General features: G+C 43.0%; 1 protein-coding gene across 3 annotated transcripts in view; it reads right to left on the bottom strand.

Moving 5' to 3' along the window:
- Positions 1-17,686, bottom strand: part of TMTC1 (transmembrane O-mannosyltransferase targeting cadherins 1) — a 153,205-nt gene that overhangs the window by 122,969 nt on the left and 12,550 nt on the right. For all 3 annotated transcript variants that reach the window (XM_080578839.1, XM_080578840.1, XM_080578841.1), the window contains 3 exons: positions 16,290-16,363; positions 15,167-15,343; positions 13,182-13,388 (listed from right to left, as the gene is read on the bottom strand). In XM_080578839.1, coding sequence (XP_080434965.1) covers positions 13,182-13,388; positions 15,167-15,343; positions 16,290-16,363 — 458 coding nt within the window. The remainder of the gene's footprint in view (positions 1-13,181; positions 13,389-15,166; positions 15,344-16,289; positions 16,364-17,686) is intronic.

Raw genomic sequence — 17,686 nt, 5'->3', positions numbered from 1 at the left:
GCAATCCTGGATTCAGCCTCTGCTTTATGTCAGATTTTCTTCATGAATTTGAGCAAATACTGGGAACTGCTGCCCTTGGGTTTTTGGAGGTGCCACTGCTCCCTAGCTGAGGGAGCACAGACACACCGAGAATGGAGGGGACACGCATGCTGGGGGTCCTTGGCAGCTGACATACCGGCTGTGGCCCCTTTGCGCTACAACTACATTGCAGAGGAGAAGAGAAAACTGCTGATGTTGAGAAAAAGCAGTGAGAAACAGTCTCATGAGTCTGTGTCTGTGGAAGCCCATGAGCTTTACCCAAGCCAGGTTACTTTGAGTTATTACTTACTCCCAAGTAGCAGTTAAGAAAGGGAGGAAGCATCTTAAACTCATAGCGATGTAACTGAGGCCCAGATGCTGCAGCTACAGAGTTGGGTGGTGTTCCCTCTGGCCCTGAAATCAGCCAGGCACATCTCAGCTGAGTTCAGCGCCTTGCTCCACCCTTTTCCCTCTAATGGGGAACAGGCTGGGCGATCAGCAGGATGCTTTTCAGCCACAGAATTCAAAACACGCTAATAAAAGATACTCACATTTTCCATTCAGGTTTTTACTGTACATCTCATTCATCTACACAGACTGCAATGCTTGCAGTCAGAACAAAAGAATAAATAATAATACAAAAAAGGTGGTGGCATAAATCAGCACTGAAAATGCAGCTTGTGAATAGCATAAGGATCCAGCACATTTATAAAGAAACAGAACAGAAACAACAAGCAATAACAGACTCAATAAAATCCCAGCGTGCCCCTGCATCTGGAGTACTGCATGTTATTCTGAGATTTCCCCTTCTTCTGTACAATTTTCAAAGGATCTAATCGAGTTAGAAGAGGTACAGAGAAATGTAATAAGGCTCATCAGATATACTGAATGGCTTTTGCATGAGGAGATATACAACAGAAAAAGGACTGTCCAGCCTGGAAAAGGAGTACATGTAAAGATGCTGAAGAGTCTGGTATAGTGAACCAGAAAAATTACATTCTACTTCTTATCACAATTAAATTATCAGTTTTCAAGCAAAGGGAAAGACTTTCTCAGACTGTGCGCCATCAAATCATAGAACTCATTGTGATGAGATGTCAAAGTCAGGGGACAAAACGGGTCTAAAAAATGAATTAAGCAGCTCCACAGAGGACAGGCCCATGGAGAATCTGAAACACAGTGCTCCAGATAAAGCCTCCAGGTCCATAGTCTCTAAATCACTGACTGGCACATTTTCAGAGCTTATGGTGAGGAAAACTAACCCTGTACTGGCCTCTTTCCCATTTTTTTTCCCTGTGAGCTTCTAGTAATGTCCACAGTCAGAAAACAGGCACTAGAGGTAGATGGACCACTAGTTTGGTACAGTGTTCCTATAATGTCTATTTTTTTCTGAAGAAATACCATGCAAAAATTCCTGTATTCATCATATTCATGCACAGCACTGGACCAGATGCATGAACAAATACCCTCTGGACGGAAAGTTATCCATCATCTCCAAAGCATATTTGGGCAATGAGTGAAAGAATTCACTCGTTGAGTAATTCCATGATGGAGTTACCACTCAGGATGAGGGTAATGTGTGAAACCACAGTATGTCAGCCAAGCTTAGCGAAGGAATACTGATCTGTAATGGAGAGACTAGAATGACTGGCATCAACAGCCATTCGGATCACAAACCAGGTATCAGTTTTCTAAAGATGAAAATTGCTGCTGCTTGTATCCTCATGCTTGTACTTTAAGCGATTCATCTTCTGAAATAAATGCGTGACATAATTAACACTGGAGAGAAGGGGGGAGAAAAGGCAGAACAACAATAATCAATCAAGTGAGCTTATTATCAAAATACAAAAGAAACATCTCTGCTTCAGACATTTACAGATAACTCACAGGCACAACAGTGATATAAGCTGCTGTCATGAGATTAGGCAGAGATTATTGTTAAATGCAATTAAAATCAAGCGAAGTCAAAATATTGCAGGAGAACCAAAGTACATAATTTTACAGCAGCTTTTTCTCTGCAGAAATTCCTCGCATAGTTTGCAAGAACAATACATATAATAATGTTGTATGATCAGACAAAACTGCATTTTATGGGAAGGAAATAAAAGTATTGTTTTCTCTCCCTTCCATCCTTGACTAACAATTACTCTTTCCCTGAACTTTACTTTGAACAGTAAATACAGCCTTTGCCTCCATGGAAAACAGAGATAAGACGGTTATTCCTTCTAATTTTCTTCTTCTTAGCTGAAAGCCCAATAGGTTTATTGTCACCTTTCACAGATTAGAAGGAATTGTATTTTATTTCATAGTTTCTATATTAGTAAAACCGAAGTGCAACCATAGTTAGTTTCAACATACACATTTTATGCCTTATTTTTCCTGACTCTACCCCGATTTGCAAAGAACAAGGGATTCATAGGTCATAAAAGAAGAGATTTTAGCAGACCTCTAGACCCCAGCCATGAAACAGAGGACCTACAGCAAACACACTGGCATGACAGCTTTAAACAGAGGTAACAACTGCATTATCCAGATGGTAAACGAATGTTATTTCAAGACAACCAAATTTAACTTCAAGAATGGATCTTAAATAGTAACCCCCACCACATACTCCAGTGGAAGATTTTCTTTTAAGCCATCTCATGATCAGCTGCAGCAGGTAATGAGAATCCACAAGGCAGAGCAGAGCACGGCTAGACACTGTGGGACCTGTCGGGCTTGGGGGCAAGCAATCGACAGCACTGCTCCAGCAGCACTGGTGCAAGTGGTGTCTTGAAAGGCTTGCTTTGGCCATTATCTGAATTTAAGCACAGATGTTTGGGAATGTGGAATGCATTTACAAGAGTCCCTTCTGTGCTACAGCTTCCTGGACATTCCCATTCTTCAAACTGTTTAGCAGATAGCTAAAAAATCTGCATCAAAGACCTGCAGTCAGGAGAGAAATGTGCATTGCAGCATTTTGAAGACAAGTACAGGATTAAGGTTTCTAATGAACTAGTTGGAAAAGCATATTGGGATAACTTAATTAAAATGTGGAAGTGGTTTACTACCACTAGAAAGTTTAGATTGAGTTGAAGATTAAGTTTTTAGTCAGGGAAGGATCTATCCATCTTGGAAAGCATACAGGAAGGAGGAGAAAAGCATTAGATACACTAACAGATTTTGTTCTCTTAAATGAAATACTAAATCTCAACAGCTACTTCATTTTGAAAATCAAAGTAACCCTTGCCACACAACTGTAGCCATCCACCTAAAGTCAAATTTGATGGTCTCAAAGTCCTCATGCTTTGAGATGATAGTTTGTATCAGCCTGTGAAACTTAACGCCATGTAACTTAGCCCTGCTGTCCTTCAGGTAACGCATGCTGTGATTACCAGGTTCTTGAAGGAGAATTGGACCAGCTCAGAAAGCATCCAGTCATAAATGATGTAAAAAGTTACAGCAGAATCCTTCAATCCTGAGAACAGCCTAGAAGTTTCCCTAGATGTCCAAATGTACCTGGAAGTCAAAGACAGAAGAAAGAAACTGCACAATTAGATTAGGTCTGGGGAAACGTCTGTAAATAATCTGGACTTCATCTATATCTTCAGGTGTGTTGTTTCTTTCTTTTTTGTTGTTATTATTGTTTTCTGGGTGACTGGAATATCATTCTGTGTCTATCTACCCAAGACTTACTGCAAGGAAAATAACCTGGCAAGTCATTAAGGTTTTTCTGTTTCTCAGCCACTGTTAATTCCCTGACACTGGTTTACCGGGCTTTCAGAGGAAGCCAATGAACACAGACACGCTGCTGTTTCAAACGGCAATTTAATGAGACTGCCATGAACTGTGAATAGAAAGGCAGTCCTGTGAAGTAAGGGGAATGAACAGAGTCTCCCGTGAGTCAACTCCGGGACACACAGACTGCACCTACAAATTAGGGATTTCCAATTAGCAACACAGGGAATGGAGCAGGCCAGCATACAATAAAGTGACCGCAACTGCAGAGTTTAAATGCAAGTCTCGCTAACAAGATAAAAAGCCCTGCTCCCTCTGCACATGGATGAACAAGTGATCAGCACCTTTCAGAAGATGGGAGATAAAAAAACAAAACTGGTGGTCAGCTTTTCCTCCTTATTCCATCTTCCTTTGTGTGGTTCTCTGTCCCAGGCCTATTTCCCACTTATGAATCACAAAAATGGATTCCCATGGACTAAACGAAAGTCTAACAGATCTTTAAAAGACTAAAAAGTCATCCTTAAAAAAATAGCTAGCAGATGTTAAGTCATCATCGTCTAAGAAAACTACCATCGGTCAGTCTTGTGCCTTTATTCTGGCACTTAATGCACGTGAAGCCAAACTACTCGAATTTATTTCCTGCTCACTGAAATAAACAGAGCCTCTTGTACACTGTCACACACTAATAATCCCCAGGATATTATTTACTTTCCACTTCCTTCTTGGAAGGGTTTAAAAGAGGAAGAGAGGTTTCATTCTGTACTGTGACACCAAAAAACACCATCCAGAAGAGCAGCTAAAATGATCCAACGAAGGAAGTCAAACTTAAAACCAAGCCTCTTCTGTGTCAATGACTGCGTGCACAAGCATGGGCTTTTCCACGTACAAGTAGGCCAGCCACGCAGCCAGCCGTGGCTCCATGCCACAGCAAAGCAGCTCCCCAGCTTTGCCTGGCTCTCCATGCTCCCTCCTCCTCAAACCCAGGGAAATCTCCTCATTTTGGTGCAGAGCAGAGGAGAACTGAACCCACACAGATGGAGGAAAGAGACTGAAAGGCAAGCAGACCTTGGAGCCCGCAGACAAGAAACCCACATAGAGGGGAGAAGAAGATAAGTAAGGAGACAGCTGGTGGGACCTTGCTGGTGGTCTCAGAGGGACCTTGTCCGCTAGCTGGGCAAAGCTCCCACAGCAGGAGTTTGCAAGCTGGAGGAGTGGGGAGCACGTGTAGGAGATGCAATACACAGGACAAGGACACAGGTGGGGCCCTTGAATCAACTGGGCAAAGTCTGTGGGGCTGGGAGTACAGGAAGGATAATGGGAGGAGAGGTTTATCACAGCAACTTTTAGGCAAAGCAAGATGATCCAAACAGCAAAGCCTGAGGAGCAAAGACTGGAAGCAATTAAATGACTAAGGAAGAGCAAGCAAGGGAAGAAACAAGGGCGGGCTGGAAGAGACAGGGCAGGACAACAAACTGGGGAGAGGCAGGAAGAGGCTGCCAGGAGAAGCTGCACGTGCCAGGGTTTATTCCTCTCCAAGTCTGAGGAGAACATCATGTAATCATGCCTCCTCTGTCAGCAAATATCGAAGGGGAAAAGTCCCCCATCTCCTCTAACACTCGCTCCTCCAGAGCACAACCTGCTGCTGCCACCAGCTAGTCTGCTCACCCAAGTGGCAAATGTCAACGAGGCGGATCCAAAAGGTTTCAACTGCTTGCACCCACGTGGCAACCCTCTGCAAAGTTTCTGTTTATTCGCTTTTCTTGTTTCTTCAAAATTACACATCCAGAAACTATGCCAAGAGTAATTCGAAAGATTATAGATTGAAGCAACAAAGTGCAAGAAAATACCAGCACTTGGTAGTTTCTACACCGAGAAATTATTGAGAGGTTAATCTGTCTTGGAGCAGGACTCGAATGACGTGAAGTAAGCAGGGCATAGGGCTGTGCTCTGGACAAAGAAGAAACAAAATATTGAATAGATGCTTCATTAAGTGAGCACCACTCATTCTGGGCATTGAACAGAGCATGGATCATGCAGAAAAAATGGTACATGATCGTGTAATTAAAGACTGCCATAAAATAAACACATAACGGGGCCAGGTTGCTCCTACCTGGTGGCCACAGAGTTTTGCAGCTCTCATGATGTCTTAATATGCCTTTTTGTGTGTGCATGCAACATTAGTCATCATCATACCAAAGCAGTACTGTTTTTAAGTAAACTTTAGTTAGCAAGCAATGAGTTCAATTACTTGTATTGAAGTAGCACTTGCACATTTCAAATAGTAAGACACGTAAGGCCACAAGCATGCACAAGAGAGACAGTCCTTGACCTTAGCAATTTACAGTCTTAAAACAACAACCATACCACACAAATGGAGGTAGAAAGGAAGCATGCATTACTGTGCGTCATCTTCCAGCACACACAGTGGGCACAGCTTCTGTGGAAGACAGTCGCTGACCAAAGCACTGAAATCCAGGGCTGAAACCAAGGCTTTAAGCATAGGACACCCACTTTTCCTGTGTTTCTAGACTCTAACAAAGCCTTCTGGTGGCCTCAGGTACCATCTGAGCATGACAATAAATATCATCACTGACTGTAGGCAAAGGAGTGGAAGAAGATTCACACGTTATTGCTAGGGAACATTTCCTGAAAGGACAGGACACGGACACAGCAGTAGCTAGTGCTAGAGCTCAGACTCGCAATGGAAAAATGATCTAAAGAAATGAGTTCAGAGAAAAGTAAACCGCTGGCCAAATCCACCTCTGCAATACACCTCCCCAAACGGGGCTGAACTTCATTCATAACTTAAGCTTACTAAAAAGAGAGAATGGCAGAGCCTTAGCAAACCTGCTACAACTAAAAAAAGCTTGCAACACATACAAGAAGCATCCCACAGCTACCAAGATAACGATGACGCTTATCTAATCTGTTCTCTTTCAGTACATGCTGTGCCTTCTCAGGTCTTGGGACTCAGGGTCCTACTTGTCTTTTGGGGCAAAACTGGATCGTCATGTTCTGATCAATTTTAAACTGCAGTTCCCCCAAAAAAATCAGTGTACAGCCAGCAACCATTCAGTACTTAGCTTTCTCTCCTTTCACATGGAGACAATCTAACACCAAACATCGCCCAGAACATCACAGACTATGAGAATGCTCCTTTCTTATCAAAGGCTCACAGCCCTCAGGAGATCACTGATGAGAGAGGAAGGAAGAGAAAAGTCTAGGCTTAATGCTCCAGGTTACTCATTCTGCTTTCCTAGAGAATAAAATCATTTTGACTGCTAGACTCCCAGACCTTTTTCACCACAGACTGAATCCTCAACCAGGCCACCATCCTTGAATTTCTCTACCAGCTATTGCTTTGATATTTGCAAAGTCAGGCCACATCAAGTATCCAGGCTTTTCTTTGTTGTATGTTCACCTGATGAAAATAAATAATAGTCAGGCCTTAGTGTTTTGTCAGAGGTATGCAGTGCTTTTTTTCTGCTGTGCTTTAGGTACGAACGCAACCACCTTCAGGATACATGAATGCAACAGAATGGCTTCCTGAAGTTTAAGAAAGTTCTAAGAAATCTTCGTAGCACTTCTATTACCCAGGCAATTTCATATTCTGAGCAATGCCTTGCTATAAAACTCCCTCTGACAAATTCGAGAAAATCTTAGTTTACACGAATGAAATCCTGTATCTGAGAAACCCACTACACTATTCTGCCTATAATAGTTATGGATCCAGGAAGTATTACACTGTGTTGCAAGGGAAGCATTAGAAACACAGCTGACACTTCTGTTTTTTGAACAGAAATTTCATGTTAAAGCAGAAAATGTGCTACACTGCCAAATTAGTTTGTTTAAAACACACACACACACACAAAAAAAACATTGCTACACAAGAATTAGAAAAAGAAGTCCCTTTAGCACTTAGTGAGGTAAAGCTGAATCAAAATCATTCAATTTCTACCCAGTTGCAGGTCACATGTATCAGCACTTCTTCCCCCACCTCTCCCTCCATTCCTTCATGTTGGTGAACAGCATCTGGTTCAGCTCAAACACGGACTGTGCACGCTGCACTGGGACACGGGGAAGATACATTATGACCTCAGCATACTTTTCCTCATAGTATATCAATCGTTGGGCCAGCGCAGACATCTCTGGAATGCACCATGTTCTGCAGAGTGTTTCCATTTCCCTTTCCCTGCTACTGCAAAAGGAAACAACATTGCTGCCGGTTTAGTCATCAGATCACATTTATTCCTGCTACAACCTCACGAATTTAACTGAATTTTGGATCAATGGGCTTTCTGCATGGATCCCACAGTGCTAACACGCAGTGAGCTCCCTCAATCTCTTTTGCATGTATGCAGAGATTTAAAGTGACAATGCTGGGCACAGCTCCAAGTACACCTGCTTCTTCTCTCATTCTGTCACTTGGCAAGCAAGTAAGAAAGAAACACGCACAAAGAATAAACCAATGCAATGGCTAGGGTACATGGAAAACAGACACATTAAAACTGGTCTATTGTCAATTCCAAGGGAAGAGCCTCCCCAGCTAAATCACTAACGATCAGTTTCTAGATGACCAAAGATAAACAGAGGTTTCTGTTTCAAAAGCATGCAAGTTATTGAGGAGTTTTGTTTTCCAAGAATGCCTGAAGCTTTGACTGTGGTCCCACTACAGACTCATTTACAAAGCTCAAAACCATCAGGGTTAGCAAGTGTTATGAGGGGGAGGTCACGGGTTAGACAGCACTTAGCAATGATGAGTGTGAGGCATGTATGACGTGACATGACTGTAACGATATACAGCTTTGTAAGGAAAAATAATCAAAAAATAGATCCCAGTTTTCATTTAACAGTGGATTCAGCAAATCAAGAAAAAGTGAATGACCAACTATGCGCACAATGTGCACAAGGAATTATGACAACTTCTTGCTTTACACTTACCATTCTTGTTAAATATCTTCAAGGATCAGAGTATTACTATGGTGTGCAATGAGGTATTGGCACTGATCTCTCTCGATAATAGGACTCTGCTCCCAGTTTTAAACTAAAAGAGGGTAGATTTATATTAGACATTAGGAAGAAACTCTTCTCAGTGAAGATGGGGAGGCAGTGGCACAGGTTGCCCAGAGAAGCTGTGGCTGCCCCATCCCTGGAGATGTTCAAGGCCAGGCTGGATGGGGCTTTGGGCAACCTGGTCTGGTGGGAGGTGTCCCGCCCGTGGCAGGGGGTTGGACTGGATGGGCTTTATGGTCTCTTCCAACCCAAACCACTCTGTGATCCTACCATAGTGAAAGCACTGAAGCTCTGGCTTCATCCCAAACAGAAGTAAAGGTTGATGTGAAAGTTCCTCTCTTCCATTCTCTGTCTGCATTACATGGGAGGGCACATATGGTCACTAACCTCTTTTGGGTCTTAAAACTCAGGGACACTGATCAAACTTGTAAGAGACCCTAGTTACTTCACTTCAGTAGTATATGCCACTGTCCCCGAAAACTGTACTAAATCGTGGTGATAAATCCTGCCACTTCATCCAGACTAACTCATTCCTTACTCCTGAAGGCACTCAGGACTGCAACCCGTGCACTCACTGGGTAGCCAAAGATAAGAGCACACGATAACGAAGAACAGAAATCTCTCTGCACCAGGAATTTCCATAACTAGCTCCAGTTACTGCTAACTAGAATGATTCCCTTAACTCCTCCATTATGTTTTCCTGCATTTTTCAGTTCACTTTAGTAGAATGGTACATAGTAAATTATTATTAACTAGAAACCTAACTGATCACACTACAAGTATCTAGAAGTACAGATCAAGCAGTGCACAACTGTTTTATTCAAATTAAGAGTTTACAGCTAGCAGCCTGGTGCACTAGGGAAGGTACCTGAAGCTACTTGACCGTGCTCAATCAACCTCCAACTTCAGAGTTTTTAAATCTTTTCCCTTCCCTTTTGCTGACCTACACAAGTCAGAGAAACATCAATTACAGAGGAGAAACTGTGTAATTAATTCTGTATATTTGACAGCAATTTCTATGTTTTTCCTCTTATCTTTTTTCATCAATATTAAGGATTTATTTTTCTAAAAAGATGGATTGTATTTTAATAGAACAATTGCTTTGCCTGCTTCCTACTTCACATCATATAATATGCCAATAGCACTACAGAAAGACTGCACACAGAAAGTATTTGAACTATTTTAATCTGTCCTGTGACAGGAGGCAGCAAATGGAATGAAGGGGAGGACTACAGCCACATGATTTGGTGGTGGTCCCCAGCCTTCCAGATGACGTGGATGTCGTTTTGGGTCACTGTGCTGCAATACATTTAAACTTGCAGTTCCATACATCTGCAAGCACGCTCCCTGTGGTTAATATTTGAGAAGATCTCTTGAGAATGCTGTATCTGTTTGAGCTATTTAAGGAACAAATGCTGTAGCAGCGTATTTATTTTTTTAAAGTGCCTAGTAAACTTTGACCAAGCTGGCACTGGTCAGATTGCCCAGGCTCTATGAGGCTGTCTTTCCATTAATATAATCCCTCTCCAACAAGAGGATATTATCTGACCTAATAGTGCCTTCAGAGGTATCAAAACCACGATTACTTCGGGGAACAGGAATGCCAAGAGCAAAGCAGCCCTCATTCCTGTAAGGTATGAGAGCAGGGAAGATCTTGCCTGGACTCTGTGTGTACACAAACATTAGGGGAAAATCCTGACAGAACAGCGGGATCCCTTAACGCATCCCAGGCTTCATCCCAGAGCTGACAGGCCCGGCCACCACACAAGCGTGTCGCACCAAGCTTTCCTTTCAGCCACCGGGTCTGAGCCAGCTCCACTCTGGGCACCCCCCAGCGAGCTGTCACACAACGGGCCGTCACAAGCGCGTTGCACACTGTCATTTGAAAAGAGGAGCTGAGAGGCTTATGCCACAAGAGCCCCTTTTGAAAAAGAAAGCAGCTATGTACATGCAGAGCTCTATTTGCCATGAAATCCTTTACAACATTTGAAGAGGCAGCTGCTGAAAAGCAAATGCCAGTTGGCAGCATCAAAAATTTGCCTCTGAAGCCATCCCACATGCACCGTCTCTGCAACACCACCTCTGCCGTCCCCCTGAAAAGGCCAGAAGACCTGAAGCCTTCCCCTGGTGTAAGAAAGGGATGGTCCCAAAAAGAAGGGCAGGAGGAAAGTGTCTGGAAAAAGTATAAAGCAAAGATCATGGAAAGGAACTATAGGAGGGAAGAAAGAAATGGGCAAAAGAAACAAAGAACAAGAAGGTGCAGGAAAACAGGAGGTATTTCTTACATTGGTACCCTCCAACGTAGTATCTGTCTGTGAAAATGAGGAACAAATACAAAGAGAACGAAAGCATTTAAAGAAATAGGGAAAGAAGAAAGGTCAGGAATGAATATCAGCTGCACCACTGCCTGTGCTCAGATTACTCTTCCCCACCAGGTGCTAAACTTTAGGGGCAAGATGGTAGAAGAGGCACTTGGACAGCCCATTCTGCCTGGCATATCAGAATGAACAGGGGTCATCTGTGCTCATCTAATTGTTCTACTCATTTTGGGATACAGGAGAAGAAATGAATTAAAAAACAAAAGAAGAAAACAAACAACAACAACAAAAAAAACACTTTAGAAGCTGTTCCCAACCGGCGGCAGAGTCTGAGTAGGGGAGCAGCTGGCACTAAGCCACTCGGAAAAGTCTCAACTTCCTCGTCATTCTTCTGTCATGGGTTCCCACACACAGAGGCACCACAGCCAAACCCACTCTTCTCTTTGTTAAAAACAAGGCCAAAAAAAACAACCGCACACAAGTCAGACCCATCAGACTAAACACCAGGACGATCAGTCTGCATCATAGAAGCTCTCGAGTGGGCTGAGCCATTTCGACTAAATATAGAGCAAACAGATTCTGTGATGTGAGAAGGTATGGATTTCATGTAACAGCCTGTATATCATACATACTGATGCAGCAGGAAGATTAAACGAACAAAGAACTGCAGCAGATATTTCTGATCTAATCAAGGAATACAACACTTTCTGCAGAAAATAGGTGGTGTGGGGCAATTCACTATTATAGGTCTCCAAATAAAATGATACTGTGACTATTTTGTAGCTAAAAACCAAAAATCAGCAGTAATGCAGCATGCTGATGCTAAAACCTGCTGTTTGCTCACTGGGATGGCTGCAGCTGAGATAACCAGTGGAAACCACCACCCCTCAGCACAACAGTAAGAGCTTATTCCTCCTTCCAGAAAATACAAGTCCAACACCTCTCTACAGCTCAGGGTTTCTTCTGAATTTCAATAATGCAAAATACTTGAAGGCACTTTGGACAAGTCAGTGGGGGCATCTCTGTGACAGAAGAGCTCACTGCCCTTCCCTTCTTCCTCTCTCCCACCCCCACCATGAGCCTCAAAGTTGTGAACTTTGTTCACAAAGTTGTGAACAAAGTTGTGAAGAGGAACAGTTGAGTAAAACAAACAGAGAAAAGGCAGCTTCCTCCAGAGAGAGGGAGAGACATGGGAAAAATCCTCACTGGACTTCAGAGAGATTTCCAGAAAAGTGCTTCTCCATGTCTCTCTGCAGGAGACAAGGAAGCCCATTGCCAGGCCAAGAACAAGCTGGCAGGCAAGGCTACCAGGGAGACCATACAAAGGTCAAGGTTAAAAGAAAGAAAACCCAACATCCTGGCACAGATCCATGACCCAGAGCTGACTCTTACCCTCCTAAACGCTCTTCCCAACTCAATGCTGTTCAAAATGAACAAGGCCACAGAGCACTGGCACCACGTCAGAGCACAGCCTTAAATTAAGGGAGAGTCCTTCCTTCCCAAACGAGACGCACAATGAACATGCTGAGAATTGCTGGAACGCTATCAGTAAAAATCACTCTGCTGCTGCCTGAGCCCAGCTTTCACCGTCACATGCAAACTCTCAGGCATAAAGCAGGAGCAGGCATCACCTCTACTTTCATATGCATACATGAACACACCCACCCACCCACATATAGATGTATGTGCATGCATACATGCATGTAGAAATTACACCCACAGATGTGAACTTAGAAATGTATAGCACTTGCCTCACTTCAGACATTATTGTACACTTGCACATGTTCCCACTCGTCACATTCAAGCTAGAATTACAGTATTGGTTTTCTCTGTGAGTAGGGTGGGAAGGAGAGCATTGTCTACCAGCATCATATCAGGATAGGAGGTCTCAGGACATGGACAGTCCTCAGATATTCTCCTTTTCCAAGCAGAAGAAATGCCCTTTTCAGTTCCCTTCTCTTACTTCCCTTTCCCCTCCTCCTACCTTCTCCTCTCCTCCCTCCCCAGTAGGGGAAGAAAAATTCCAGCATATTTCAGGCTCAAAGTGCCTAAAACAGGGCTGACACGGTAAGACAGGACGAGCTGTGCAGCAGAGGGCCAGGTGGCCGTCCGTACCTCCGAATGGCCCAGATGGCTTTGCTGGGCACAGGAAGGCCACCGCTGCGCTGCTCCTCGGGCGAGGTGGGGTGGCACGAGCTCCAGGCGCCCCTGTGAGCGAAGCGATGCTTCCCGTTCTCCCGGCCGGCCGCAGGGACCGGCAGCGAGGCAGGGGTCGAAGCCACGCACGGCCGGCCAGGTCTCTGGTGGATCCCCCCATTTCTCCTGATCAGGCGACGAACGGGAAAGCGGGGGGGAGTGGGGAAGAAGGGGGAATGGGAAAGATAAGAAAAGACTTTTAAGGGATTTTTTCCCCGCATGTTTACTTACCAAAAGGTTGAACATTATGTTAACAGCACAACATGCAATAGACGACATTTTATTTAATCTAAAATACAAAGTCTATATGATCTGGGAGGACAGGACTTATCGGTTCCTAACTAGAACTAGGGGATGAGACTCAAGAGCAACAACAGAAGAGCACATCCATGTGAAACTCTTCTCTGGACCTCTGGCGTGGTGGGAAGCATCGTGAGAAGAATATGCCACAATCCTCATTGTTTTGTTGCAGAAAATAACTGGTGTTTTGCCTCTTTTAAACAGAATTCAGATTTGTACAGGTTGGAGGAAGGAGCAGAAGGAGATGAGTTTCAGCAGCACATAGGAGGCTGCTGGTTTTCTGCTGCCCCTTAAAAATATTCATACGCAGTCATAAAACCCTGAGTGCCACAAACAGACAGAAAAGTGCACAATATATACAACCAGAACAAATATTAAAATACAGCACGTCTGGACTACAGAGCTGCAAGCTGCCGTATCTGGGCAACTGGGTGCCACTGAAGCACAGGAAAAACACAGAGAGGCCACTGGGAAGTAAACCTAAGGGAAGGGGCAGATTTAGGGGGGTGGGGGAAGATGGGATACAGATTTTCCCGAGGTTAATGAACATTTGTTCATCTACAGCCAGGCAGCTCCTGGAACGCCGACCAGCAGCCTGCAAATGCAAGCGTTACGAGCCGTGTGCCGGCTGTCAGCCCCCAGAAAGCTCCTTGCTGGCTACCTGCCCACCAGTGACACCATTACGACTTACTCATCGGATCAAAACAGGAGAAATTCTCAGCCAACTCCCCAAACCCTGCTGGGAGCTGATTTCATCCACTACTGCAGAAACACGAATTCAGTGTCCTTTCCTACAGCCTAGGCACACTAGCTCCTGCAGGGGTGGGACAGGCTCCAGAGCCCAGGGGACAATGTAGGTAGGAACATGGGAAATGATGGCAGGAGCAAGATCTGCCATCATCAGTGGCAGCAAGCCCTTACATCCGCTCACTTATTGACAAATCTGTAGCAGGGGTGGTACGGGACAGAAATGCATATAAAACAGCTTCTATCAACTGAAAGACTTCTGCCTTTTAATGAAGATGCAGAGCTGCATAGTTATTGTGAAGCTAAGAGGGTGAGGGATACCGTCTTCAAAGGATTTGATTCTTCTCCAGTAACTGCTCAGAGCTGCTAATTATTCCAATCATTCCAGAATTGGCTGGATATTTTCCCTCTTTTTCCATTTTGTAAGGACAGGAAGGATCAAACCTGATTTTACTATTAAGTGTCATAACATATTTCTACAACCACGGCGTTGTGACTGAATAATCATGTAGATGCTGCTAGTGGAAGGAGTTAAGACAGAGAAATTTTAAGATGTTGACGCTTCAGTCTTAGCTCCCATGCAAAAAATAAATATTAGTCTTGACAGAGTGAACTGAGCATTTTAGAGATCAGATCTTCACATCTGGTCCATATACCCAGCAAAAGTTAACGGGCAGCTATAGAGTAACAAACAACAAAACCAGAACGTAATCTTGCTGCCTTCCTAATCAGTCAGATGCTTGCCACCCAATTCAGCAGGGCTAGACTATCTCCCACCGTGCTATGTACAGTGTTATATATTCTGTACATACAGGCAGCAACACTTGGAAAGCACAGCAAGCATAGCAATTACTTACAGTTTGAGGGCATTGCAGGAGAGGGAAAAGAAGTCATAAACCAAGCACACACCAAACACGGTGACTCCGGTTTCTTTCACCAGCATTGCACACGTCCCAAGGAATAAACTAAGCAGCAAAAAGAATGGGGAGGCAGTGGGAGGGAAATGTTCCCCAACATAAAGCTGATCCACACTCCTGAAAAAGAGATTTGACAAACATATTTTTAATTTTTCTGTTATTTTCAAATGTACTACATTCACACAAATATTGAGGCACTTCTTGATTTCTTAAGATCCTGGTAATAAGCCATGTGAATGATCTACACTGTTTGCTGATAAATGAAGAAAGGTTTAGACACTAGGACAGAAAGGAAAACACAAATACTGAGAGGTACACCAGGAACTTGAGCAGCAGAAGAAAAAGAGTCAAGCAGAAAGACAAAGTAGACTTAAAACAGTCAGAGGAAGTAAAAGGTAGGGCAAAGAAGTAAAAGAGGGCAAAAGGTAAGAAACAAAAATCAAACTTCCTACAGGATCACTACCAGTTTTACACCTTTGAAACCTTCAGATGAAAACAGTGCTACAGATCTGTAGCAAACATCCCAAAAGGGACACAAGCAGCTTTTCCACATGATCATGATGGCACAGTGCTATTCCTAAATGAAACAGCAATGTGAAAGGGCAGAAACCCTATCCAAGTAAAGCTATTTCTTATCTGTGCTTGTTCGGTTACAGTTTTAGGACACAGACCCTCAAAGAGTGCCAAGTTTTCATCTGAAAAGCACAACTAATGGTCTGGACATGACCCGGAACTCTCACAGACTGGATTCTTCTCCCCAAAGAGACAATTTGCTTTCAGTTGAAAGCATTTCTTTGTCATTTCAGGTCCAGCTCTACAAACACCCCTCCGGTGTACGGTCAGTTGGTAATGTTAATGGAAGAGGGCATCTTAAATGCCAATTTCTCTGTTTAAGCCTACATATTTTAATAAGCGTCACTTATTTGGCACTACAACTGCAGCAGGGACCAGAGCACTGTGCTGGAGGAAGTACCTCTACCAGCAATAGCCAGAACCCGATGGATTTTCTCCCCAAACCAGAGTATCCCATCATATCGTAACAACAGACACCGAGGATCCATACCTATTATAGGAGAGAAAAGCCAACAGAAAGAGTAGACAGGCTAGGACATCCGCTCTGCCTACTATACCTGTTACCTAAAAAGAAAAGAGATGTACAGATGTAAAAGCAGATACATAAAAAGGCACGTACATTCAGTGACTGTTTCAACGATCCACGCTAACTGCTACTATTTTAAGCTTTTATATCGTCATTATCCTTCCTCATCATACCAAAATGCTACTAGGTTAGTGTAGGATATGCTCAGTTTTGTCTGCTGCATTTCTCACTTGGCAAAACAAGTGAGTAATCCAACAGACAAGTCATTCTTTAAATTCTTTTTAAAATATTAAGTTGCATAGAAAAATACTGGTTTTAGTAATCTGTTTTGATTTTGTGTAATAAGACTTGAATGAGAAACACATCAAAGTCCTAGAACTGAGGTTTGTTAAAGAAAAGGACTAATGAAAGAACAACTCTTTGGAGGAGGCTTTTTATATATGAGTGAGTTAAAAAATAATATTTGAATAAACTTTATCAGCAAAAACTAATACACATGGTATGTAATTTATCCTCTTTGAATAATCTGAGTTGATGAGTTTTTCCACATATCAATTAGCAAAATCTTTCTGTCAGAAAGGGAATACTGAAGAATGTATAAACACTCTTTTTATAAAATATTTCAATATTCAATTTCATAAAGATCTGAAATTGAACATAAAGCAAATTAAAGGCCCTTTGAAATTTTGCCTCTTTTGCAATTACACAATTAAGCTATATTCAGTGCTCTGGCATTTATTTTAACCTTTTTAAGTTCTGACCCCCAAGAAAATAAATTCAAAGAGGGCCTCTTCTAAAACCTCCCCTATACTATAAAGCTGTATTATCAAAAGGTGCCTAGCCGATTAGTTCACACGACACAGCACAGGGAGTAACTGTAAAGCTTGTGGCTTTTTGTTATTAAGGTAATCTCTCCTCAAAAGTTCTCAGCCATGGCAGCTGTTTCACTCCCTAATTTATAAAGGCTCGTTACAAGTCCATGATGTCAATGATATCTCAGCTAACAAGTGCACTTCTAAGTACGGACAGCTACACATTGCGTTTCCTTTTCAAAGACAGCAAGACTCGTTTTATCCACAGGAGAAGTTAACTTCCCACACTAACAGACTGCAGTTGTAGAATGACTAAGTCTTTAAACGCTTTCGTAGAACAAACAGAAAAAAGTGCAGTATGAGCTGTTGCTCTGTAAACTTACCATGGCATTTATTAAGCTAACACGTTTTTCTGAGGATGAGATTCTTAGGTTTAATTGCAAGCAGTAAAAATTAATCTGTAGGTCACATTGCCTCTATCCGAATGAGTGATCTTGTCTAGAATACACGCTAATGCTCCCTTCATTTTTTCTCCCTTAAATTGATGAC

The sequence above is a fragment of the Anser brachyrhynchus genome (assembly GCF_964034855.1).
Source record: "Anser brachyrhynchus genome assembly, chromosome: 1".
Taxonomy (NCBI): domain Eukaryota; kingdom Metazoa; phylum Chordata; class Aves; order Anseriformes; family Anatidae; genus Anser; species Anser brachyrhynchus.
Note: the sequence above shows the minus strand (reverse complement) of the source record. Positions and strands in the feature narration are given on the sequence as shown.